The 25905-nt window shown below is 37.8% G+C and overlaps 2 protein-coding genes across 6 annotated transcripts; one reads left to right on the forward strand and one right to left on the reverse strand.

Annotated features, from left to right (window-relative positions):
• Positions 1 to 220: 220 nt before the first annotated feature.
• On the reverse strand, positions 221 to 25168 carry LOC125011399 (SLAM family member 5-like). Of its 3 annotated transcripts, none has more exons than XM_047590605.1 (6): positions 24651 to 25168; positions 21091 to 21387; positions 2883 to 3167; positions 2429 to 2530; positions 1987 to 2030; positions 221 to 706 (listed from the first exon to the last, which is right to left on the reverse strand). In XM_047590605.1, the coding sequence occupies exons 1-6, from the start codon at positions 24706 to 24708 to the stop codon at positions 575 to 577; spliced, it is 918 nt and encodes a 305-aa protein (XP_047446561.1). In that variant the 5' UTR covers positions 24709 to 25168; the 3' UTR covers positions 221 to 574. The 3 variants fall into 3 exon arrangements, with proteins under 3 accessions (XP_047446561.1, XP_047446560.1, XP_047446562.1); XM_047590604.1 differs by lacking the exon at positions 2883 to 3167 and adding an exon at positions 20721 to 21005 and having other exon boundaries at positions 24651 to 25131; XM_047590606.1 differs by lacking the exons at positions 21091 to 21387; positions 24651 to 25168 and adding an exon at positions 3253 to 3396.
• On the forward strand, positions 9566 to 17584 carry LOC125011393. Of its 3 annotated transcripts, none has more exons than XM_047590593.1 (2): positions 9566 to 12305; positions 12339 to 17584. In XM_047590593.1, exons 1-2 carry the CDS (start codon positions 11830 to 11832, stop codon positions 13684 to 13686), a joined length of 1824 nt encoding a protein of 607 aa, XP_047446549.1. In that variant the 5' UTR covers positions 9566 to 11829; the 3' UTR covers positions 13687 to 17584. The 3 variants fall into 3 exon arrangements, with proteins under 3 accessions (XP_047446549.1, XP_047446550.1, XP_047446548.1); XM_047590594.1 differs by having other exon boundaries at positions 9567 to 13293; positions 14819 to 17584; XM_047590592.1 differs by having other exon boundaries at positions 9567 to 12294; positions 12328 to 17584.
• Positions 25169 to 25905: the final 737 nt, after the last annotated feature.

Genomic DNA, 25905 nt, shown 5'->3' on the forward strand with positions numbered 1-25905 from the left:
TAATAGATTTTAACACAACTACACATTAAAAAACTGCCTACAAATCACAACATAATTGAGTTTAATCTTTTAAAATTACATTTTATGTGTTAAAATATGATTTTTGGTTTAAATATATATAAATATAAATAATAATCTCCTTCGGTAGCAGTAACCTCAACGTTGAGCTTCACTTCAAGTATCTTAATATCCAATCTTAATAATACTAAAAACAAAATACATAAAATATCAAATGTGATTTGTTCATTCAAACCCACATCCATGTGCTGTAAACTCTTTTGTGCACAAAGTGGAACAATCATTTTGTCCATTGTTGTCAACACAACATATTGTTTTTGCATTTTGGAAACTATTTTAAAAGGTCCTCACTGCAGTGATGATCCTGTTTGTTACACTTAACTTTTTTACGTTTATGCATCAGTCTAACTTTAATTTCTACTGTTTGTACAATACTGTGAAGCCCAGATCATGTCAGGACCAGTTAACAGGGTTGTGTTAACAATGATATACAATATTTACAGTATGTCCTGTCCTGTTTCTGTTTCTCCTGTTTCTCTCAGGACTTGGCAGCCTTTCATATCATTGCATAGAGACTCTCTGGCTGATTGTTGGTTTTAGTCTCAGTGGATCCTCTGGGTCCAGTATTTTGCCCGACCAAGCTGTAGGTGGAGGATGGAGAAAGAGCTGAATCACGATCTGCTGAACGCTGATTGAAGAAAAAGTGACAGTCAACATTTTTAGCAAGTGTTCGATCATCCATACTCTATCCTTCAGAAACTACACTTTCTTGTAGCATGACAACAAAAGACAGTGAGTGTAGATTTGGTCTGAGTCTTATTCTAACAGTGGTCTTAGTTTTCATTCTAATGAGCATTAATTTACTATGTTTTTTGTTTTCAATCTGTGAGAATATGAGGCAGTGCAAACTTCTTCGCTAGTATGAAATCAGTAGTTCATCATGTTACCTGGAGCGAGCTAAAATACAAAACAAAACAAAACAAAAAGACAGAAAACTGCACATAATGTCGCCACTTCATCCCATTGATCTCATTGTGACGCCATCCTGTAAAAGTCTGAGCCCAGACTGACTCTAGACTCACTGGTGGTTGATTTGTTTGGCTCATTCTAAGAAATTTTGGAATATACACTGCACTTTTTAAAAATAATACATATATATATATGACTCTCGCGGTCCTAAGAGGCGCTTCATCAGTTTATCATGGTGCACTCTAAGAAAAACAGGTTCATCACAAGTGCTCTGGAGATCCTTTCGTGTGCATGAGGATGCAGATGTGGATATGTAAGTTTTCACTCTCCAGTGATTTCTGTTTTATTAGTAGAAAGTGTTGATTTTGTCATTTCCACCTTGTTCTAAATTCTTTTGAGAATCAGAATATCAAGGGCCTTTCGTCAAAGAGAAAAAATAGAAATGAAAAAATAGAATGATTGTTGCTGCATAATTAAGGTTTTTACATGTTCCAAACATCACCTCCACCTACAGGTTCAAATCAACATGTCGTATACATTATAGATATAATATGAATATACATACAAATGTCTTGTTACTGTTTTGGACATGAAATGAATAACGTGTCATTCTAAATCATCTCTGGTTGTATTTGTCACAGTAAATGAGATTAAACTCTTCTTCATTGGTTTGTTATTGGTTAATGATAAATTAGTAAACACTACCTCTCACATATTTCATTTGAGGACCAGCAGTGTGAGCACAGGCTGATGATTGTCAGCATGGTTATCAAATATTTTATTATTGTGACCTATACTTCAGCCAGACACCAGGGGGAGCTCTACTTGCATTGGCTTCACTTCAGGGGAGGGGTCTAGTTGTCCAGTAGACAGTCTATGATCCTGAGGCCAGTTTGGTTAGAAGTCAAGAAGAGGATTAATGTCCAACTGATGTCCTGGAATCAAAGCTCAATGGTAAAAATTACCCAAAATCCCAAATTCTCAAAACCTGACACTTACCACAGAACGTCCATACAATGGATTTTTTATGGTCTTTCTGTCACCTGCAAGTCAGAAATAAAGAAATGAATGGTAATTAGATTCTTTCGTGGCAGTCTGTGGCCATTTCTGTTACTTGCAATTTTTTGCCATTTTATTCCACATTTATTCCAAATGTCATGTATGTATCAATAATTCTAATGTCACACAGACACACACTTAAAGTCTCCATATGTGATGTTTTCTAATGTGGCTGATCACAAGTGAATGATTCAGAGAATGAATGAGCTTAGAACAGCTGTAAACTATCATGAAGACTAAATACAGAATAACTTTAACTGTATGATTAGTGTTACTGGATTGTTTAACAACACAAACAGTATTAATGTGTGAGAGAGCAGGTAATAAAATAGATTCATCTTTCTACTTTGTAATTTAAGATGTAATAAACATTTGGACTTACGTTTTCTTCTCTTATAAAGGAGACAACTTCCAACAACCATCATAAGGACACCAACAAATATCATGATGATTGTACTAATAGGGCCAAAGGGATGTTCAAGTCCTGTACAGAAAAACAAAAAAAAAAGGTTTAGAAGATGATGCCTGGTTTCAGTCACTCTACATAGTTCATCTTGTGTTAGTGTAACATTGTGTCTTGGAAGCTTTACCTTTGACCAACTATGTCTTTGTCTAAATGTCTTGACAGATACCTTCATTTATATTTAAAATTAGTTTAATATAAATTTTCCTTTTTAGGAGAAAAAAATAAGAGAACAAATGTCTTTTTTGCATCTAAATTGGTCGATTGAACCATAAAAAAAAAAAGATAAGCTTAAAATGGAAAACTACTGACCTTCCAAAAGATACTGCAAAACCACTTTAATTACTTTATGTATTCAGTCTGTCAGTCTCACCAGCATGTAGGGGACAGAGATCCTGAATCTGTGTCCTATTTTCCATCCAGCTGACTTGGTTGCTATGGTTACAGATGATTGTGTCATTCAACAGGTGGACACGGAGGGAAGCACCAGAGTTGGTGACCTTTGATTGGTCTCCTCCCTCCTGAGAGTAGGTTTGATTGTCACATTTGAAAGTGCTGTTGATGTGTGAGTCCTCTGTGCTGCAGGTCACAGTGAGGTTACAGGAGTCTGAGCTGATGGACACAGAGTCTGGATTCAAATCAACTGGAGACACTGGACCTGATGGAGGAAAGTAGGTGTGAGGAGGTTTACAAACATGACAGCAGATGTTCTCTGTCAGTCTGTGAAATGTTCAGAAACCTACCTTGAACTGTGACCATGTATTTAGTTATTGTTTGTTCTTTATCTCCTGTCACTTGTGCTGTATAAACTCCACTGTCATCATCTTGTAGATTCTTTAATTTCAATGAGTAATTTTCCACAGAGAACTCAACCCTTCCATTGTAACCTTCAGAGACTCTTGGTCTCCACCAGGTGAATATCTTACTAAAACATTGCTTGTATTAAATCGTCCAGACAAACAACATCAAATTCCTTTGGAGCATCATCCATGACTTCCAGAAGTACATCATCTCCTCTCTTCACAAACACATCAGTCACAGCACTGGACCCTGTAAAACAGTAGATACATAATAATGAAATTAGATCAATCATAAATACTGTATTTCTGTACCTAACTTCCAACACAATGTCAGTGATCAGTTAAATAATGAATGTGTATATTTATCTCATCTGGATTTGTTAAGGAGTGGATTCTCATTTGTAGCTGAAAACATCTTTACCTGCTTTGACTCAGTGTGTATTTATGACAAGTGACAGAGAAAGAAAGAGGTCAGTAAAAGTCTTATGGACTCTTCTGTTGATTGTTGTGTTTCTCAGTGTGCTGTGTATTATTATCCCATGTCTTTATAGAGTTTTAGCTGAAATAGTTGAGTGAAACCTCTTCATCATCAACAACCACTGATGTGTCTGTTTTTTATTTTCTTCCTTTTCGTTCCATCATTTGTTACGACAGAGCTCTCAGACGTACGACTCATTTATCTTTAAAATATTTCTGAGCCTCAAAGAAACATGTGAACAAACAGTGACCACGTCAGTTTGTCCAAGTTCAGCTTCACAGCAGACATGTGTCTACTGCACATATGTCTGACTTATTGCATTGTTTAGCCTTGATTTTTATGACATTGTTAGACCACGACATACTGAGGAAAAGAACATTTAAAAACATTTAAATTCTACAGCGTTGAGTCTCTGAGTTACAGCAATCACACTATGATATAATACAAGTATAACAGCATGGTTCATCTGTTTGTATCAGGTTTTCATGGATAAAATGTCTAAGAACATTGTAGATTGTCTGTTTCCCTCATTACAAAACAATTCTGTAGAAAGATTTGGATACAATATGTTTTACTATTTAGTGTCGTGATTTATATATTTATTGTCTGTAGTTAAATGTGAAGAAATTGAAGCTGATAGTTAAAACTGTCCAAACATGTTGATTACAGAACAAGTTTAAGAGAAGTCAGTTGTTCAATGGAACTTTATATATCAATCAGCCACAACATTAAAACCAGGAGAAGTAAACATTGGCCATCTTGGATATTTCTTAGTCATGTACCACCCACATAAACCAGACCAGACACCCCCACCCCAGAGCAATAACACTCCTTGGTGGCAGCTGGATGCAGCCTGACACACAAAAACCCCTTAGGAACAACTCAAAAAACATGACGAGTAGCACCTGACCTCCAAATTCACTAGATCCCAAACTGATCAAGTATCTGTGGGATGATCCAGAGACCCCTCCCCTCAACACATAGGATTCAAAGCTCCCCCCACTAATAACATCCTGTTACCAGACACCACAGGACACCCTCAGAAGACCCATGTCCATTCTCTGATGAGTCGCAATTGTATTGGAGGCTCAAGGGAGATCTACACAATATTAGACAGGTGGTCATAATGTTATGCCTGGTTGGTGAATGACAGCTATTTAGTCAGTAGTAGCAGTTCACAGTATCAAACAGCAGGAGGAGATCTGATAGAAACACGCTGAGATCTCCTCCTGCTGTTTGATGATGAATTTTATTTGTACACGATTCTCTCTGTGAGTAGAGTAACTGACACTTCTGCAGATTAAACATGATGTACAGAGGGTAAAATAAGTAGTGAATAGTGAATATTTCTATCACTTGCAGATGGAGTTATCTTAGCCTGTTATATTTGTACATATGCTAATGCATATATAAAGAATCATATAATTTAAAATACTGTATGTCCATAGTACACTCTAACCGTAACTGTTTCTACGAGAGGACTAATGTGTCTGACACTGTTTGTCTAGTCGAGTGTTGAAGTCGAGTGATGCCTCAACACATTTATAGATTTTCTTGGCAAGGGTAAAGTTATAACAAGGTTAAAGTTATAACTTTCTAACCATTGTCACTTCATCTCCTGATTACCTCCTGGCTAGCAGCAAGTTACTGTTAAATTAATGCTCTTTCTGTTATTGAAATTTACTGTTAATTTTCAAGAACAATAAATCAATAAAACTCTCATCCTCCGCATTTACAGTAAAATGCAGATGAATAATTACTGGTTAATTAGGATTCATTTACAGTTTTTATCACAAATTATATATCTGAGGTATTTTAATGTACTGCACGGATACTGAATGCTACATACAAGTACACATGCAGTACATATTTTTAGATTTAGTCATTTATTTTTAAATATTTTTTTGTAACTTGATAAATTATTCTATGTCAGTTTTGCTATAAGATATCATATTTTGGAAGAGTGTATAAATGTAGCATTTTTTATAAATAGCAAATTCATGTTTTATGACAAATAATACAGCTTCAAATTTACCTTGTGTCTATGAACAAAATACAATACATGTTGAAAATGAACTTTCCTCGAAGAACAAATTAAAGTATGAAGGTTTAGAGCAAAACTAAAATATCAGACATTTGAGAAGGGTTAGAAATGTCAAAAATTCAAGCCAACAGCTCCAGGTCAGTGCTGTAACTGAACTAAATTACAGTTGTACCAATAATGCACACAGCACTCAACAAGAAAACATGTTGCTGGGAATATGGAATATGTTGGAATCTGCATATTTGTTCATGTTGGAGGATTTCTATTTAACTGAACTTCCGCAAAATCACAGTGAAAAAACTCAATGTTCGATGCTACTTTTGAGAATATGACAAATTAAAGCATGATATTAATATCAGTTTACATAATTTTCACGTTTCAACATTAACTGGCCCTTCTTACTCCTGTGGTCGCATGCTTTTTGTTTCAATTCTATCTTTTATGGAGACATTTCAGAGCTATAGTATGAAAAGCAGATTCTAAAATTAAAAAGGTACAAAACATCAACTATTACTAAAACAAGAATAAGATCTTACCTTGAATTTGACTTGAAAATATCACAGAAACAGCCAATAAGAAAGATTTAAGTTCCATTTCAAAACATACAATTCAATTTAAGGATGTACACGAGCTGCTCCCTCAGAGCAAGTGAGAAATGTTGGTTCCTGTTTAATTATTTATGCAGACGTTTACCACAGGGGGCGTCTTTAGTTTTTAGGGACACTATGTCTATAAGACGCCCATAGTTTGTCAAACTACAATGGAGAGATGATCTAAGAAAAGGTTTATGTATCTGAACCTGTTGTGGTTTTGCTCTGACACTTTTCTCATGTTTGCAGGTCTCTCTGATGGTGTCTCCATCTGTCTGGTGAAGACAGTCGTGTTCTCTGTTGGTCTGATCATCATGGTGTCTGTCGTCATCAGTGTCCACCTCATGGAGAAGATCAGGAAACTAAAATAAACAGTTCTCCTCTAATCAAATGTATGCATCCTTGCACAGTTAAACACAGAAAATCCTGTATAATAAATATAGTAGTACCTGAACAAAGGCAGAAATGATAGAGACAAACCAGCAACATGATGTAAACAATGCACCATTTGAAACATTTACAACTAGATAGTTAGATATGTGAGAAATTCACATTTCCAGCAGCTTAACAAGAATGGGACACAGGGGGCATGCAGGTTCAGAGAAAACCAAAGCAGTATTAAATCATATAAAATATAAAAATGCTACACACACATTTACTACCACTGACTGGTAGAAGAACACAAACCAAACTAAAAGAAATAAACTGCCTCAGCTAAACTGCAGGCAGTGGCCTGCAGAACAAAAAAGGAAGTTTGAAAAGGTGGAGACAGGAAGCAGTGCTGCATGCAACAGACACATTTTAACATGTGATTCACACTGTTTCAGTGTGTATTCAACAAAGCAAGAGGCTTTGTGACACTTGGACTGATGCTCTGCATTGAAGCAACCATAGTACTTAAATCTGTTATCTAGAAAACTTCAGTGTGAACTGTGAATGTTTTTTCTTTTCCCAATTATACACCTCGACCGATTTTATTATTTATTTTATTTTTTTGTATATATTTTATATCGTTTGTTTCTGTTATAATGTCTAAATGAGAAATGTAGCAGTATTTGAACAACTGTAGGAGTTTAGGAGGCTACAGACGAGCAACATGTTCTTTTTTTAACAGCCTGCAGTTGAAATTAGAGTTTCACATTGTTATCAAGTACATGTTCACTGACATTCACTGTCACGCCCAGTGTCATTACCAAGTGTGTCTGACCACAAGCTTAACACTGAGACACTGAGCTTCCATTAGCTACATCAAAAAGGCCTGTGTAGCCAATTCTACCACACATAGCCTGTTTTCAAGGGCCTATATTGCTGATTACACACTGTTATTGAATCCCTCTCTACTTGTTTAACTACTGAAGCACTATAGGACTTCTTCCACACATCATGTCTGTCAGTCTTGGACTCTCAAGACCAAAGCTAGAGGGAGAAAAATGAAACCCTGGCTAAACAAATCCACATGCTCTATTTGCAGGCAGTGACGGAAAGCAAGGCGTAAATGGACAAAAGACAAATTGCATATATCGTAAGAAATACATAAGGAACGTCAGATTACATACCAATCTGCCATTAGAGATGCAAAAACAAAATACCTCTAAAGAGATTGCTCTTGATATCATCATCAAGAGCAATGTGTAGAATTCTATTCGACACCATAAACTCTGTTATTAACCCCCCCTGCTGACTCCTCTATAAACTCCTCCCAAATCACTTGTCACCAGTTGAAAGACTTAAGCAAAATTGACAACATCAGGTCAACAAATACACACTATGAAAATGTCATTGTTGGCCTCGAGAAACCCCGTCTTTAACAATTTCATCCCTATTTCATTTCTCCTGCTCAGACGCTGCGAACTCAATGTAATTCCAACAAAATTATTGAAGCAATCATTTGAAGCAGTTGGTCCTAATGACAACCTTTAACAGCTCTTTAGCCACAGGTGTTGTCCCGTCATGTTTCAAACATGCCATAGTCCAGCCACTCCTCAACTAGCCTGGCCTTGACCGAAATATTCCAAACAATTTAAGACCAATTTCTGAGCTTTCTTTTTTTTAATCCAAGGTGTTAAAAATAGTTTTTAATCAGATTCTGTCCTTCTTAAACAAAATGGTTGAAAAATTCCTGTCAAGGTTCTGTGAACACCACAGCACAGAGACACTTAGACTTAGACAGACTTTAATGATCCACGAGGGAAATTACACCGTCACCATAGCTTTGTTGCACATAAAAGTAAACACAAGAAAGAAAAAAATAAAATGAGATTAGATTAAGATAAAATTTAAATAAAAAGTGTAATAAAAAAGTTTACAGAATTAGCAGTGCCCGATATGGTTGTTTGGTCAGTTGCATAGCAACAGCGGCATGTGTCATCGCATGGTGTTTCTTATTAAATAGTGTTTCCTTGTCGTTGTTTGCTGAGGGAAGGACGTAAATGCCAACAGAGTGTGTCCATCCGTAGAGTCCACAGACATACTGTGGTCGTATAAGCCAGGTCTCCAAAGCTCTTCTCAAGACAAACTCCCTCTGGGTCCCATTCTGGGTCCCATCAAGCGCACACAGTCCATCCATCCCACCGCCAAAGACGTTGTGTTCCCCATGAGAACAGACATAAACAAATGTGATAAAATAGAGTTAAGATGAAGGAAATCATATAAAACCCTGATTAAAAAGAGGGATGTTGAGCCTCTTCTTAAAAGCATCAACGGTCTCTTCAGCCCAGAGGTCCTCTGGCAGGTTGATCAACAGTCAGGGACCATAATAACTGAATGTCACCTCCCCGTGTGTCTTAGATCCAACTTGTGGTATTGTTAAAAGGTTGGTGCTGGAGGACTTCAGGGTTCACAAGGGTCGATATGGTACAAAGCAGTTCAGACCAGTAAGAAGACCCAGGACAGTTAAGACACGTAGAAACTAATAAAAGAACCTTAAAATCATTGAAGATGTATAGCAGTGTATCATCAGCATAACTGTGGACACTGAATTTATGTCTCCGGATGACATCCCCCAGGGGAAGCATGTGTAGTATATGGTCCTCTCCATTCGTTCTCAGTGTTTGTTTCCTTTTTTGGGGATGTATAAAGTTTAAAGGTTAAAAGGTGATGTACCAGTTGTCAGTCCATAAAACTGCTAGACCTTGTAAGGAGACAAGTTTTGTTTGTAAATGGGGGTTCTTGGGGATAAGAACCATATATAAGGGGTCTATAGAAGCTGAATGGGAGAGAGGATTCGACGATTGGCCAGAAGCTCTCTCAGATTCGGCTGTGATTTTTGACATTGTTCTTTCTCGTAAATAAACCTCTTTAAATGCAAGATAAGACTTGTCAGCGGTGATCACTTCTTTCTTCAGCACATCAATATACAACAATTTTGGCGTCACGAACTTGGACGCGTTTGTGGCCTTTCGGCATCTGCTTTCAGTCCTGAGGAGCTGACTCCCGCATCAGCCGGCTTATATACAGGGTGAGTTTTTCACAATATAGTGCGCTGGTTTGCTCGTGGGGACTGTGCAGTGTTGCTGTGGGGACACACCGTTTAAGACTCTTTGTGGGGAGGTTGTTGTGCTGCTGTTAGAAGTTATTCGTCGTTCTAAATTTCTAAATTTGAGGTTTTCTTTGCGTTGCTGGCAACGCAAAAGGGGGGAAAGGACGATATAGATTTAAAGGAAATAAGAAGATAATAAAAAACAGAAGTTAGGATTAAGGAATAAAAGGAAATAAGAGTAGGCCTACGAATAGAGAAAAAGTGAAGAAGAGAATAGAAAAGGAATAGAAGAAATAAGAGTAGAAAAGCCTAATTAGTAACATGAAGCGCTGAACTCACATCGTGCAAAGTTAAGTGGAGGGGCCCTTTACCGCTGTAACTAGTAAGACACATGGTCTTTGGTAGCAGTGTGAAAATTGGCTTTATTGGCTTTAAAGGAATTGGCTTAAAGTATAAAATAGGATAAAAAAATATATATAGAGAGAGAACTCCTGGGCCCAGGGGAAATTAGGAACATTTGAATTTTTCAAAAAAGAGGTAAATTTAGAGGAAAATAGGAATAGAGTATATAAGAGTTAAATAGGAATAGAGAAAAAGGGGTTCTATAGCTTGAGGCTACTAGGGCAGGTCTGTGGACCGCTAGAAAGAATCGCCTAAAAAAGAGAAGAAAATAGGAATTTTCTTAATAGTGAAAGGTTAACAGTGAAATAGAAGATAGAAGTTAGTTAAAAGAAGAAGTTAGTTAGAAGTAAAAGTTAGAGGTAGAAGTTAGAGAGAAGTTAGAGGCCTAGTTATTTGGAAGAGAAATGTGTGATCACTTTAAATTTGTGTGTTCTGTATTTGTAGTTTGTGGATCCTTGTTGTGTGTGTGTCAACTATGAAACTATGAAATAATATGTTAGATTTTATGTTGAATAAAACGAATAAAATCAGGAAATAGGAGATTAAGGCGATAAAAATAATAATACACTTACATATTAGTATGTGCTAGAATATTATGAGCCTGTAAAGGACGTTTGATAAATATAGTATGAGCCTTTTGTGGGGACTTTTTTGGTTGAAATACTAGGAGCCTCTGCTTGGAGGACTTTGGAAACTGTTAAAATATATGAGCCCCAGAAAAAGGACTTTATATTTAAAGAAATAATAAAGGAAAGTGTTGGCAGGAATGTGTTAGTCACATTGAAGAGTGTATTGTACTTAGTGTTTTTTTACAATGTTAAAGTGTTTGTCTGTTGTCTCTTTTTATGGGGTGAGAGTTCAAGAAGGAAGCAAAAGGACAAGGGGTGTGTCTGGAGGCAGAGGAGAGAACAGCTGGTCTACCTCACATGAAACTTGAGGCTCGCAGACGACAGCACACGCATCTGAACCCAGCAATAAGGCCAGTGTGATTTTATCCACAGACTCTTTCTAATCTACCTGCTTTTTGACCTCTATGCATTTGTTAATGGTTGATATTGATGATACATATATTGCTTGATGGGTAATCAGATTTGGGACAACAACAGTATATTCATTTGTTTGCACATAACATGTATGTTGCAGTTGAGGCTTGGCAATGACTGACCGTTCAAATAACAGAGTTAATTTCTGCTGAGTTGGGGAAGCTGTACCTTGCAATTTGATCGGTTGTTTGTATAAGGTTGATATTGTGTGTGGACCTGGCGTTGTTTGCTCTTACATCTGTAGGGTTGTTTTTTCATCCTCTGAAGTTGGCAGATTTATTCATTTGTTTGTTGATTGTGATAAAAAGGGGGAATATAGGTAATAATAATAGTGTATCAATTAAAATAAACATAAGAATAGGATAATAGAATAAAGTTAAGGTAATTTTTAATTAGGTTGAATTTGATTAGAGATAAAAAGGGGGTGTTACTTTTATATCAAAGATGGCATTCTCCAGTTGTTTGAGAAGGAGGGACAGAAATGGATGGAGATAAAGAAAAACTATGATGAGAAGACGGAAGATGAAATGAAAAAGAATGTAAAGAAAACAGAGAAGTTAATGGCAGAGATTTATGCACCCTTTTCACATGTAGTTCCAGTACAGAGACCTCCGCCGTATAAGAAGGAGATGGAGCTCAGGGAAGTTTATCCTCAACTTCCGGTAATTAGTCAAGAGGGTAATTACCACATTAAGAATGAGGCTGAGCAGGTTATAGAAGTGGGGAAAGCAGAGACAACTATTAGGATGTATCCAAGTACAAAAAGTAAAAAGCAAACGACACATTTGGAAACCGGAGGACGATTGAGAATTAAAAGGATGGATTTTGGAGAAGTGGAGGATCAGAGTGATGAAGAAGAAGCCATGGGAGGATATGATCCAGCAGTCAGAAGACTACTGGCCAGAGCGGAAAGAAGAGGAGGTAAAACAGGAAGAAGAATGGAACTGAGAGATGACAGTGAAGTTGAAAATGAAAGTGAAAATGATGACAGTGATGAAGATTTGGAAAGAGAGAGTCCTACTCTTTTGAAGTCTGCTAAGATAAAAACTGCTTATAGAGAAGAAGAAAGACGACAGATTTTAAGAGAAGTTGAAGAGAATATAGATCGATGCTGTAGATGTCTGGACAAATGCACTACACCAAAAGGAAGGAAGGCATTAGAAGACCAATTACAAGAACTGCAGATTCAGAAGAAAGAGTTGCGGAAAACAGGTTCCCAACAATTGGACAAGGAATATGAACTGCGTTCACGGAAAGAGAAGAAGCCGGGTAAGATGTGTCCAGTTGTCATAAGAGGTCAGAACTTGGAGTATAAACCTTGGCAGAGTACTGACATTTCAGATATACTTGAAAAGTTACCTACTCTTCAAGATGGAGCACACCCTTGGATCTCAAAGTTGGAAGAGATCATGGTGGGGACGCAAGCTGCAGTAGGAGACATTAAGAGATTGCTGGCAAATATACTTGGGGTCCCAGCCATGGGGGAGATTTTGCAAAGAGCTGGATTAAACTGTTATGTGGAAACTGCTGTAAATGATTCAGAGCTGTTAGCAAATAGAGGTCGAGTATGGAGAGCATTGAAAGATACATTTCCAACAAATATACACCCTGATAACATTCTCATTGAGCCACTGGGACAGGAAGAAAATCCGAGAGCCTATGTGTTAAGAGCCTATCAGGTGTGGAGAAATGTCACAGGAAACGATCCAGAGGAGAGCCAAATGGAGCAATCAATTCTGGGAGCCAAGATACAGAAGGGGCTACCTCTACCAGTGCGGAGCAAATTGGCAGAAGTGGTTGGTCTTGGAAATATGGCAAAGAGTGTATATACAGACCATGTAGCACATCAAGTGGACCTGTATAGAAAGAAGGAGTATGATCAGAAGGAACAAGATCAAGAAACTCTTCGGAAACTCAATCAAATACAATTGGTGGATAACAAGAAGAAGGAGAAGAAGCAGGCTTTAGTTTTACAGAGCCAGCCTGAACAAAATCAATCATCTCCACAATTACAGCCAAACCAGGTTCAGTTTCAATCACCTCAACCGTCCCCAGTGGTCCCTGTTGTTTATAACACACAACCAACTCTTGGCCAGCTACAAATATGGAGAGGAAGAGGTCGAGGAACCTTTGGAAGAGGAAGAGGAAACTCTAATTTCCAACAGTTCTCAGAAGTGTGTTATAACTGTGGACAGTTTGGACACTTTGCTCGTGAATGTGGTAGACCAGGAGGAAATTTTCGAGGAAACTTCAGGGGAAATGCGAGAGGAGGATTCAGAGGTCAGCAATTGATCATCCGGGGACCGGCGAACCCTTATAGGGGTCCAGAGCAAGGATTTTAGGGGTGCCCGGAAAATTCGAAAGGGGGGTGTCAGCTGGTAGTGTCAGGGCCAGAACAAGATCCAACAATAATGGTGAAAGTAAATAATAGACCATTAGAAGTGATGGTAGATAGTGGAGCGGCTTTCACCTGTATTCGACCTGAAGATGCTATATACCTCCCTATGTCTGGTCAATTGATACGGACGATCGGGTTTGAGGGAGTGAAACAGCTGGTACCTCTTACAAAACCAATTGAGCTCTGTTACAAAAATCAAAAGACTACAATACCTATATTGGTTTCAGAACACACACCGATTGCACTGTTAGGAAGAGATGCTTTATGCAGATTGAAGTGTGTTATAAAGTGTACACCCGACGGCTGCTTGGTAGAGATGCCATCTGATACTGCTTACCAACTATTGATGACAACAGATGTTGAGGCCTCTTCAGTATGCTGGATTGGAGATCTTAGTGCCTAGTTTTTGGAACCTGTTAAATTGTGGGAGAAGTTTATTGTAGCAAATATGCCTGATGCAAGACTTCCAGACTATTCGCTTCATTGTACGCTCAAGTATTTTAAGGACGCTGCCCAGTCAAATTGTGAGGAGTGGATAAGTCATCAACCAAAAGAAGTTGAACTCACCTCGTCTTGTATAATTTGGGGACCACAAGGAGCAGCAATGATAGTTGATATGAATGAATATGTGAGCGAAGAATATAAAATCAAAGAGAGTGTACCACATGTGACCTTGAGGGTGTCTGAAGAATATGAACAGAAACATATAGGAGAAATGATGGCGGAAGCAGTAAAAGCTGTTTTTGCACCAGTAGAGGGGAATTCTGCCATCTGGAAGAGTGAGGATCAGCGGTTTCTCAAGATTATGATATCTGCTCAAGGACATGGGCGACCACAAGTTGTCCAAATGACACATGAAGCGATATGTGGGGTTGAAATGGACGCAGATGTTTTGAGGAGAGAAATGTTACAGCAAGTACCTGAATGTTTGTGGTCTCGATACAGTACTGATATTGGTCTTGTTAAATCAGCTCAACCAGTGAAAGTGGAACTCAGACCTGGAGCCAGACCTCCTTGGAAGAATCAGTATCCACTGAAAGAAGAGGCAGTTCAAGGGATTGAACCACAGCTTGAAGGACTTCTGAGAGCAGATGTGTTGAAGATAACTCAAAATCCTATAAGCAATACGCCATTGTTGCCTTTACAGAAACCAGACGATTCCTATCGCATGGTTCATGATTTGAGATTTGTGAATGAAGTAGTAGCCGATTTTCCAGCAGAAGTGCCAGATCCGTATACTTTGTTGGCTCAAATTCCCCCAAATGCTACACATTTTACAGTATTGGATTTATGTGGTGCATTTTCCAGTGTTCCACTGAGCGTAGAAAGTCAGGGTTTGTTTGGGTTCACATACAAGGGACAGTTTTATGAGTACCAAAGGTTGCCACAGGGATTTAAACATAGTCCTCATATTTTCAATAAAGTATTGAAAGATGATTTGGCAGGACTAGATCAAAAATTAAAAAGTACAGTGGTTCAATATGTAGATGACATTATTATTTGTTCACCAGATAAGGAAACATGTCATGAAGACTCAATTAAGCTGTTGCAGATTTTGGCAGAAAATGGTCACAAGGTTTCACAGAAGAAGTTGCAATATTGTCAGGAGAAGGTAGTTTATTTGGGTCAAACAATAACACAGGGCCACAAAAGTATTTCTGACAGTCATTTAGAGGCTATTCGAAAGGCTCCAAAGCCCCGAACAGTCAGGGAGATGATGACATTCCTCGGTATCACTGGTTACTCTTCAGCATGGATTGAAGATAATGTAAGTTTGACAGGACCTTTAAGGGCTATGATTAAAGATACTGGGAGTACTCAACTTCATTGTAATCTTCTCTGGACACAGGATGGTTTATTAGCCTTTGAAACAATTAAACAGAGGTTACAAGAAGCTCCAGCGTTAGCCCTTCCAGACTATTCTAAGAATTTTCTGTTGTATGTATCTACCTCAGCTGGAGGAAAATATGCATGTGCAGTTCTTTGTCAGCCAACAGGTACAGGGACCAGTCCTCAACCTATTTCATATTATTCTACTGCTTACTCAGATGTTGGACTGGGACTACCATGGTGTTATAGAGCAATGGTGGGAGTCTATTTAATGTATGACAAAGCATCTTTGGTCACGAGGGGATATCCAGTGACAATTCTTACTCATCATAGTCTCAGAAATCTTTTGAACTATGGAAAGTATACTTTGACCATGCCTAGACTTAGAGACTATAATAGGCTTTTAGAACAAGAGGATGTCACATTAGTCAGATGTGTTACAATAAATCCAGCTGAGAATTTGCCAACTCCAGAAGATGGTGAACCACATCATCAGTGTTCAAGAAGCAGAGAAATATTCGAGACTGACGTCAGATTTGAAAGCTCTTCCATTGCATGAGGCAGATTTAGAGTATTGGACTGATGGGTCCTGTTATCGTGTGGGAGATAATTTGAGTGCTGGTTATGCGGTGGTAAAAGCCCAGGGAACAGGTTTTTGTTGTTGAGAAAGCGGAAGCGGTACCGCAGCCTGCATCAGCGCAGCTTGCTGAATTGGTGGGGTTAACTGAAGCATGTCTTTTAGCGGAAGGCAAGCGTGTGACGGTCTACACAGATTCTGCATATGCTCATAATGTGTGTCATTTGTTTGGATCGGTAGGGAAAAATCGAGGGTTTAAGAAAACAGATGGTTCCCCAATACAGCATCACACTCAGATAATGAAACTTCTCCATGCTATGATGAAACCTAAAGAAATAGCAATAGCTAAATGTGCAGCACATAAGAAGGATGTGTCAAGAGTCACTCAGGGTAATAAAGCGGCTGATGAGGCTGCAAAAGCAGTGACAGGAGCTGAGAAGTTGGGTAAAGTTTTCTTGGTCACACATGAAGTAGATTTGGAGGATAAGATTACAGTGAAAGATGTGGTCTTAATGCAGGAAGCTGTCTCTGAGGTGGATAAACAGTTGTGGATAGATCGAGGGGCAACACAGGATTCTACTGGTCTTTGGAGAAATCATGAGGGACTGATAGTAGCACCTCCAGACCTGTTGGGATTGATGATTCAGGAAGCACATGGCTTAGCCCATGTTGCAAGGGGGGAAGTTAGGAGGAAGATTATAAAAGAGTATGGATTTTGGGCACCATATTTGCTTGAGCAAATTGATTATGTTATAAGTAGGTGCACTATCTGTCTGAAAAGTAATGTTCGGAGGGGTGTGATGGTTCCTCCAGGTCATATTCCAACGCCAAGGGGTCCAATGCGTGAATTGGTGGTGGATTTTGTTGATATGATAAAACCAGTTGCAGGTAAAAAAGATATATGTTAGTTGTCGTGGATAGATTTTCACGATGGCCTGAGGCTTGTCCAGCTAAGGGGAAGGATGTTCAGTCAGTTGCAAAGTTTCTGTGCAGGGAGGTCATAGGCAGGTGGGGACTTCCTGATCGAATATCTTCGGATAATGGGAAGGAGTTTGTGGATAAGACTGTGAAACTGATCTTACAAAAATTGGGGATTAAACAGCGTCAGGGGCAGTTTATCATCCACAGAGTCAAGGGAGAAATGTGTGTGTGTTGATGTTTGTTTTTAAATATATTGTGTCTATTCGTTTTAATGTTTGCAAAGATACTGGTGTGCTGTCTTTTCTCCACTTAGAAGGATATTGAAGGAGAATCACTGCAAGAAGCTGGGTGTTCGGGGACTGAAGGACCCTGAACTAGGACACTGTGATGAAGCTTCGCAGTGCCAGTGGGAAACGAATGGAGCAAAGTGGAAAAGAATCACAGTGCAACATACTTTTGTTTTGTCAATATTGTAATGAATGTAATTGAGTTATGTGTTTGTTAAGAAAGTGGATGTATTGGAACCTCAGTTGTTTTTTTTGTTTTCGGGGTGTTTAAGGAAAGTAATGCTAGGAAGGGAAAGGTCCAATGGAGGGTCCGATGGGTCGACCAGCCTGATGTTGGATATGGTTTTGATTTATTTTCTGAGGTATCCATATATATACTCTGCTTAAGATACTGTATTTCCCTATATAAATTTTAGAAATCCTTCTTTTTTAGTAGGCTTGGAGTACTACTGTGTGGTCGCCTAAGGCAGAGGGGCCGTGAGAGAATTTCCTGTCTTGTTTCAAAGATGAACATTTTAAGAAAGATGACTGTCTGATAGGTTTTCGCTCTCACACTCCATGAATTTGTTGTATTGTTAAGAGTTGTGCTATAGTTGGCACATGTAGGAGGAACATGTATTTATGTTGTAACAGTGAATATGTTTGTGCTGTTTTTTGTTGGTCGAGACTCTAGGAGCCTCGAAGGGGGGAAATATGTAGTATATGGTCCTCTCCATTCGTTCTCAGTATTTGTTTCCTTTTTTGGGGATGTCTATATAAAGTTTAAAGGTTAAAAGGTGATGTACCAGTTGTCAGTCCATAAAACTGCTAGACCTTGTAAGGAGACAAGTTTTGTTTGTAAATGGGGGTTCTTGGGGATAAGAACCATATATAAGGGGTCTGTAGAAGCTGAATGGGAGAGAGGATTCGACGATTGGCCAGAAGCTCTCTCAGATTCGGCTGTGATTTTTGACATTGTTCTTTCTCGTAAATAAACCTCTTTAAATGCAAGATAAGACTTGTCAGCGGTGATCACTTCTTTCTTCAGCACATCAATATACAACACATGTAAAGGTTAAAAATATTTGGGCCTAGAATTGACCCCTGGGGAACCCCACACTCAATCTTGTGGACTTACAAGAGTATTATTTGATATTTTGGAGGATCTATTAAAATTTGTGTTTATTATACGGTCAATTGTGGAGAACAGGAATTTGGAGTCATTTTTATGTTCTGTAATTAGTTTTTGGAAGTGGGAAGTCCTTGCCTGTCTGACTGTGTTATTGTCAGCTTTGAGGTGTTCCCGTAATATTTCATAATGAAATGTTAACTTTGATTTTCTCCATCTTCTTTCAGCAGCTTAAGTTTCTTTTCAAAAGTTCTTAATTTCTCCACTGTGGTGTAGTTCTTGATCTAATTATTTTGGTCACAAGTGGAGCCACTGAGTCGAGTGCAGACTTTAGTTTGCTGTTAAAATTGTCTACAATAAAGTCACAGGGCGCTGGTAAGATCTTTGCAAGAGTGCTCTGTAAAACCTGGATAAGATTTGTAGCCACTTCAGGAGTAAGACAGTGTTTCCTCACCATTTTCAGGATAAGGCTTATGTTAACATCAGTAAATTGAATATATTCAGTATATCCTGGAAGTCTTTTCTTAGTGTATTGTAGTCTTAGTGGATCCTTTGGGTCCAGCATGGGGCCCGACCAAGCAGTAGGTGGAGGATGAGCAGAATCATCATCTGCTGAAAGCTGATTCTAGTTTTGGGGGGTTCCAACCTTGAAGAAAAAAAAGACAGTCAACATTTCTCATCTGTACACTTTTCTGTGAGCATGACAACAAAAGACAACATAACTTGACAACATTTTCTCTAGACTGGTGATAGATTTGTTTGGTTAATTCTAAGAAATCTTGTATTATACAGTGTAGCCTGCATATTTTTGCTTTTAACGTTGTTTTAGCGTTTTAGTTTATGACCTATACTACAGTCAGTCACGAGGGGGAGCTCTAGGTTCTTTGGCATCACTTTAGAGGAGCTGACCATCTCTAATATACAGTCTATGGACCTGAGGCTTATTTGGTTAGAAGTCACTGAATAAGAGCAATACACAGACCATCTCATCAGAAAAAACAGGAATTGACACTTACCTCAGGAACTGCATACACTGTATTTTCTGTAGTTTCTATGTTCAGAGATAAAGATATTAATGGCGATTAGGTTTAAATGTATTTTTTTTTTCTTGCTGCTGCTGTTTGTGTTACTTTACTACATTACTGCAAGACAAGAAAGTATGACCCAGAGTCCCATCTTCGATTTTGCATTTATCACAAGTAGCAGAAACAGAAAGAAAGATCCTATTCAGTCTGATCTTGGTAAAATGTAGCCAGTAGATGACTTTAAACTGAATAAATTACAGTCGGTCATTGATAGAATAAGTTTTAATCGTATTCAATCCCTGGACCCACAGCACACCTGATGTGTCATCACCAACGTCTGACACCCAGGTGTCTTTAATATGAGGAGAATGGGCTGCCACACTGAAAGTATTAATGAACTTCTAAAGTTGTTCCTATTGAGTCCAAATGTCATGTATGTATCAATAACTCTAATGTCACAAAGACACACACATAAAGTCTCCATGTGTGATGTTTTCTAATGTGGGTGATCACAAGTGAAGGATTCAGAGAATGGATGAGCTTAAAGCAGCACATAGACTAGAGGCTCTAAAACACAGGTGCTTGTCTCAACATGTGTTGTTTCTAAAGAACAGCTGTAAACTATCATGAAGACTAAATACAGAATAACTTTAACTGTATGATTAGTGTTACTGGATTGTTTAATAACACAAACAGTAATAATGTGTGAGGCAGCAGGTAATAAAACAGATTCATCTTTCTACTTTGTAATTTAAGATGTAATAAACATTTGTACTTACATTTTCTTCTCTTAAGAAGGAAATATCAAACAACCATCGTAAGGACACTAACAGATATCACAAGAATGACGATTGTAATAATATTGTTGCGGTGATGTTCAGACCCTGTACAGAAAAACAAAAACAGATTAAAAAATGATGCCTGGTTTCAGTCACTCTACATAGTTCATTTTGTGTTAGTGTAACATTGTGTGTTGGAAACTTAACCTTTGACCAACTATGTCTGTGTCTAAATGTCTTGACAGATACCTTCATTTATATTTAAAACGAGTTTAATATACATTTACATTTTTAGAAGAAAAAAATTAGAGAACAGATGTCTTTTTTGCATATAAATAGGTCGATTGAACCTTAATAAAAAAAGATAAGCTTAAAGTGTAAAACTATTGACCTTCCAAAAGATACTGAAAACCACTTATATTACTTTATGTATTCAGTCTGTCAGTCTCACCAGCATGTAGGGGACAGAGATCCTGAATCTGTGTCTTCTTCTGAGTCCAGCTGACTTGGTTGCTATGGTTACAGATGATTGTGTCATTCAACAGGTGGACACGGAGGGAAGCACCAGAGTTGGTGACCTTTGATTGGTCTCCTCCCTCCTGAGAGCAGGTTTTGGTGTCACATGTGAAAGTGCTGCTGATGTGTGAGTCCTCTGTGCTGCAGGTCACAGTGAGGTTACAGGAGTCTGAGCTGTTGGACACAGAGTCTGGATTCAGATCAACTGGAGACACTGGACCTGATGGAGGAAAGTAGGTGTGAGGAGGTTTACAGACATGACAGCAGATGTTCTCTGTCAGTGTGTGAAATGTTCAGAAACCTACCTTGAACTGTGACCATGTATTTAGCTACTGTTTGTTGTTGATCCGCTGTCGCTAGTGCTGTATAAACTCCACTGTCGTCATCTTGTAGATTCTTTAATTTCAATGAGTAATTTTCCACAGAGAACTCAACCCTTCCAGTGTAATTTTTTGGTTTTCCACCAGGTGAATATCCTACTAAAACATTGCTTGTATCAAATTTCCAGACAAAGAAATCAAATTCCTTTGTAACATCATCCATGACTTCCAGAAGTACATCATCTCCTCTCTTCACAAACACATCAGTCACAGCACTGGACCCTGTAAAACAGTAGATACATAATAATGAAATTAGATCAATCATAAATACTGTATTTCTGTACCTAACTTTCAACACAATGTCAGTGATCAGTTAAATAATGATTGTGTTTTTTATCTCATCTGGATTTGTTAAGGAGTGGATTCTCATTTGTAGTTGGAAACATCTTTACCTGCTTTGACTCAGTGTGTATTTATGACAAGTGACAGAGAAAGAAAGAGGTCAGTAAAAGTCTTATGGACTCTTCTGTTGATTGTTGTGTTTCTCAGTGTGCTGTGTATTATTATCCCATGTCTTTATAGAGTTTTAGCTGAAATAGTTGAGTGAAACCTCTTCATCATCAACAACCACTGATGTGTCTGTTGCTTTTATTTTCTTCCTTTTCGTTCCATCATTTGTTACGACAGAGCTCTCAGACGTACGACTCATTTATCTTTAAAATATTTCTGAGCCACAAAGAAACATGTGAACATACAGTAACCACGTCAGTTTGTCCAAGTTCAGCTTCACAGCAGACATGTGACTATATGTTTTTAATAACTCTGTTATACCACGACCTACTGGGGGCGTGGTTGGTAAAAGAAATTTGAAAAGGAAGTTATTTAAAAATAAAAATACAGCGTTTAGTCTCTGAGTTACAGCAATCATACTATGATATAAACCAAGTATAACAGCATGGTTCATCTGTTTGTATCAGGTTTTCATGGATAAAATGTCTAAGAACATTGTAAATTGTCTGTTTCCCTCATTACAAAACAATTCTGTAGAAAGATTTGGATACATGATGTTTTACTATTTAGTGTCGTGCTCTCAAATCTGATTTATATATGTATTGTCTGTAGTTAAATGTGAAGAAATGGAAGCTAATAGTTAAAACTGTCCAAACATGTTGATTACAGAACATGTTTAAGTAAAGTGTTGTTCAAAGGAACTTAAATACCACATATACTGATCAGCCACAACATTAAAACCAGGAGAAGTAAACATTGGCCATCTTGGATATTTCTTGTATTTCTTGTAGTCATGTACCATCCACATAAACCAGACCAGACACCCCCACCCCAGAGCAATAACACTCCTTGGTGGCAGCAGGATGCAGCCTGACACACAAAAACCCCTTGGGAACAATTCAAAAAACATGACGAGCAGCACCTGGCCTCCAAATTCACTAGATCCCAAACTGATCAAGTATCTGTGGTATGATCCAGAGGCCCGTCCCCTCAACCCATAGGACCCAAAGGGCCCCAAAAACAACTTCCTGTTACCAGACACCACAGGACACCCTCAGAAGACCCATGTCCATTCTCTGATGAGTCACAACTGTTTTGGAGGAACAAGGGAAACCTACACAATATTAGACAGGTGGTCATAATGTTATGTCTGTATGAAAGCTGTTAAGTCAGTAGTAGCAGTTCACAGTATCAAACAGCAGGAGAAGATCTGACAAAAACACGCTGAGATCTCCTCCTGCTGTTTGATGATGAATTTTATTTGTACATGATTCTCTCCTTGAGTAGAGGTACTGACACATCTGCAGATTAAACATGATATACAGAGGGTAAAATAAGTAGTGAACACAGTTTTTCATAGTAAACATATTTCTAAAGGTGTTATTGACATGACATTTTCACCATGTGATTACTTGGTTTTCACCAAGTTTTCTCCGTACATAGAAAGAAACCAAAACAAATAGAAATTAAGTTATATGTGATAATGTGAAACGACAGAGGGAAAAAGTATTGAACACACACAGAAAGGGAGGTGGAAAAGGGCATGGAAAGCCAAGACAACAGCTGAAATCTATCAGTGATCAGAAAGTCGTCCTGCCCTTTGTTAGTGCAAATGAAAATCAGCTGGTTCAGTCCAAACCGATGGCCTATAAAAAGGTGTGTCATTACCAAGGTGTCGCAAAGAACTCTCTCAAGACCTTCACAACCTTTTTGGTGCAAGACATTCTGATGGCAGTAGTTATAGAGGGATTTCTAAACGTTTCTGAGTGTTCCAGTGAACACTAGGTGCTCCGCGCAAGATTTCTGACAGAGAAATGAAAAGGATTATCAGAAGTAGAATTATTCAAAGAGCAAAGGAAGTACTGTACTGAAGTACTAAAAATGTACCAAGGCATTCTTGAGAAAAATCTGTCTGTCAGTGTTTGTCTAGTCGAGTGTGGAACTGTTTTCTGGGTTCACGACTTAAAATGATGCCTCAACACATTTATAGATTTTCTTGACAAGATTAAAGTTATAACAAGGTTAAAGTTATAACTTTCTAACCATTGTCACTTCATCTCCTGATTACCTCCTGGCTAGCAGCAATTTACTGTTAAATAAATGCTCTTTCTGTTATTGAAATTTACTGTTAATTTTCAAGAACAATAAATCAATAACTCTCATCCTCCACATTTACAGTAAAATGCAGATGAATAATTACTGGTTAATTAGGATTCATTTTCAGTTTTTATCACAAATTATATATCTGAGGTAGTTCAATGAACTGCACGGATACTAAATGCTACATACAAGTATACATGCAGTACATATTTTTAGATTTAGTCATTTATTTTAACATTTTACATTTTTTCTAAACGTTGTAATTTGATAAGCTGTTCTATGTCAGTTTTGCTGTAAGATACCATATTTTGGGAGAGAGTATAAATGTAGCATTTTTATAAATAGCAAATTCATGTTTTATGACAAATAATACAGCTTCAAATTTACCTTGTGTCTATGAACAAAATACAATACATGTTTAAAATGAACTTTCCTCCAAGAACAAATTAATGTATAAAGGTTTAGAGAAAAACTAAAATATCAGAAATTTGAGAAGGGTTAGAAATGTCAGAAATTCAAGCCAACAGCTTCAGGTCAGTGCTGTAACTGAACTAAATTACAGTCGTACCAATAATGCAGACAGCACTCAACAAGAAAACATGTTGCTGGGAGATGGAATATGTTGGAATATGCATATTTGTTCATGTTGGAGGATTTCTATTTAACTGAACTTCTGCAAAATCACAGTAAAAAAACTCAATGTTAGATGCTACTTTTGAGAATATGACATTATTAAAGCATGGTATTAATATCCGTTTACATAATTTTCACATGTTTCAACATTAACTGGCCCTTCTTACTCCTGTGGTCGCATGCTTTTTGTTTCAATTCTATCTTTTATGGAGACATTTCAGAGCTATAGTATGAAAAGCAGATTTTAAAATTAAAAATATCAAAAAACACCAACTATTACTAAAACAAGAATAAGATCTTACCTTGAATTTGACTTGAATATATCACAGAAACAGCCAATAAGAAAGATTTAAGTTCCATTTCAAAACATGCAATTCAATTTAAGGATGTACACGAGCTGCTCCCTCAGAGCAAATGAGAAATGTTAGTTCCTGTTTAATTATTTATACTATAGACATTTACCACAGGGGGCGTCTTTAGCTTTGTGGAGACACTATGTCTATAAGACGCCCATAGTTTGTCAAACTACAATGGAGAGATGATCTAAGACAAAGTTCATGTATCTGAACCTGTTGTGGTTTTGCTCTGACAGTTTTCTCATGTTTGCAGGTCTCTCTGATGGTGTCTCCATCTGTCTGGTGAAGACAGTCGTGTTCTCTGTTGGTCTGATCATCATGGTGTCTGTCGTCATCAGTGTCCACCTCATGGAGAAGATCAGGAAACTAAACTAAACAGTTCTCCTCTAATCAAATGTATGCATCCCTGTTGTCTATGAGTAAAACACAGAAAATCCTGTATAATAAATATAGTAATACCTGAACAAAGGCAGAAATGATGGAGACAAACCAGCAACATGATGTAAACAATTTACCATTAGAAACTTTTACAAATAGATAGTTAGATATGTGAGAAATTCACATTTCCAGCAGCTTAACAAGAATGGGACACAAGGGGCCTGCAGGTTCAGAGAAAACCGAAAGCAGTATTCAATCATATAAAATATAAAATACAAAAAAAATACAAAAATACTTGATATTTGCTACACACACATTTACTACCATTGACTGGTAGAAGAACACAAACCAAACTCAAAGAACTAAACTGCCTCAGCTAAACTGCAGGCGGTGGCCTGCAGAACAAAAAAGGAAGTGTGAAAAGGTGGAGACAGGAAGCAGTTCTGCATGCAACAGACACATTTTAACATGTGATTCACACTGTTTCAGTGTGAATCACATGTGTGATCCACACTGAACAGTGTGAATCACACTGTTCACACTGTAACATGTGATTCACACTGTTTCAGTGTGTATTCAACAAAACAAGAGGCTTTGTGACGCTTGGACTGATGCTCTGCATTGAAGCACCAGTCAACTATAGTACTTAAATCTGTTATCTAGAAAACATCAGTGTGATCTGTGAATGTTTTTTCTTTTCCCAATTATACACCTCGACTGTTTTTATTTTTTATGTATATATTTTACATTGTTTATTTCTGTTATAATGTGTAAATGAGAAATGTAGCAGTATTTGTAGGAGTTTAGGAGGCTACAGACGAAC

This window comes from Mugil cephalus, chromosome 7 (assembly GCF_022458985.1).
Source record: "Mugil cephalus isolate CIBA_MC_2020 chromosome 7, CIBA_Mcephalus_1.1, whole genome shotgun sequence".
In the NCBI taxonomy this organism is placed as follows: Eukaryota; Metazoa; Chordata; class Actinopteri; order Mugiliformes; family Mugilidae; genus Mugil; species Mugil cephalus.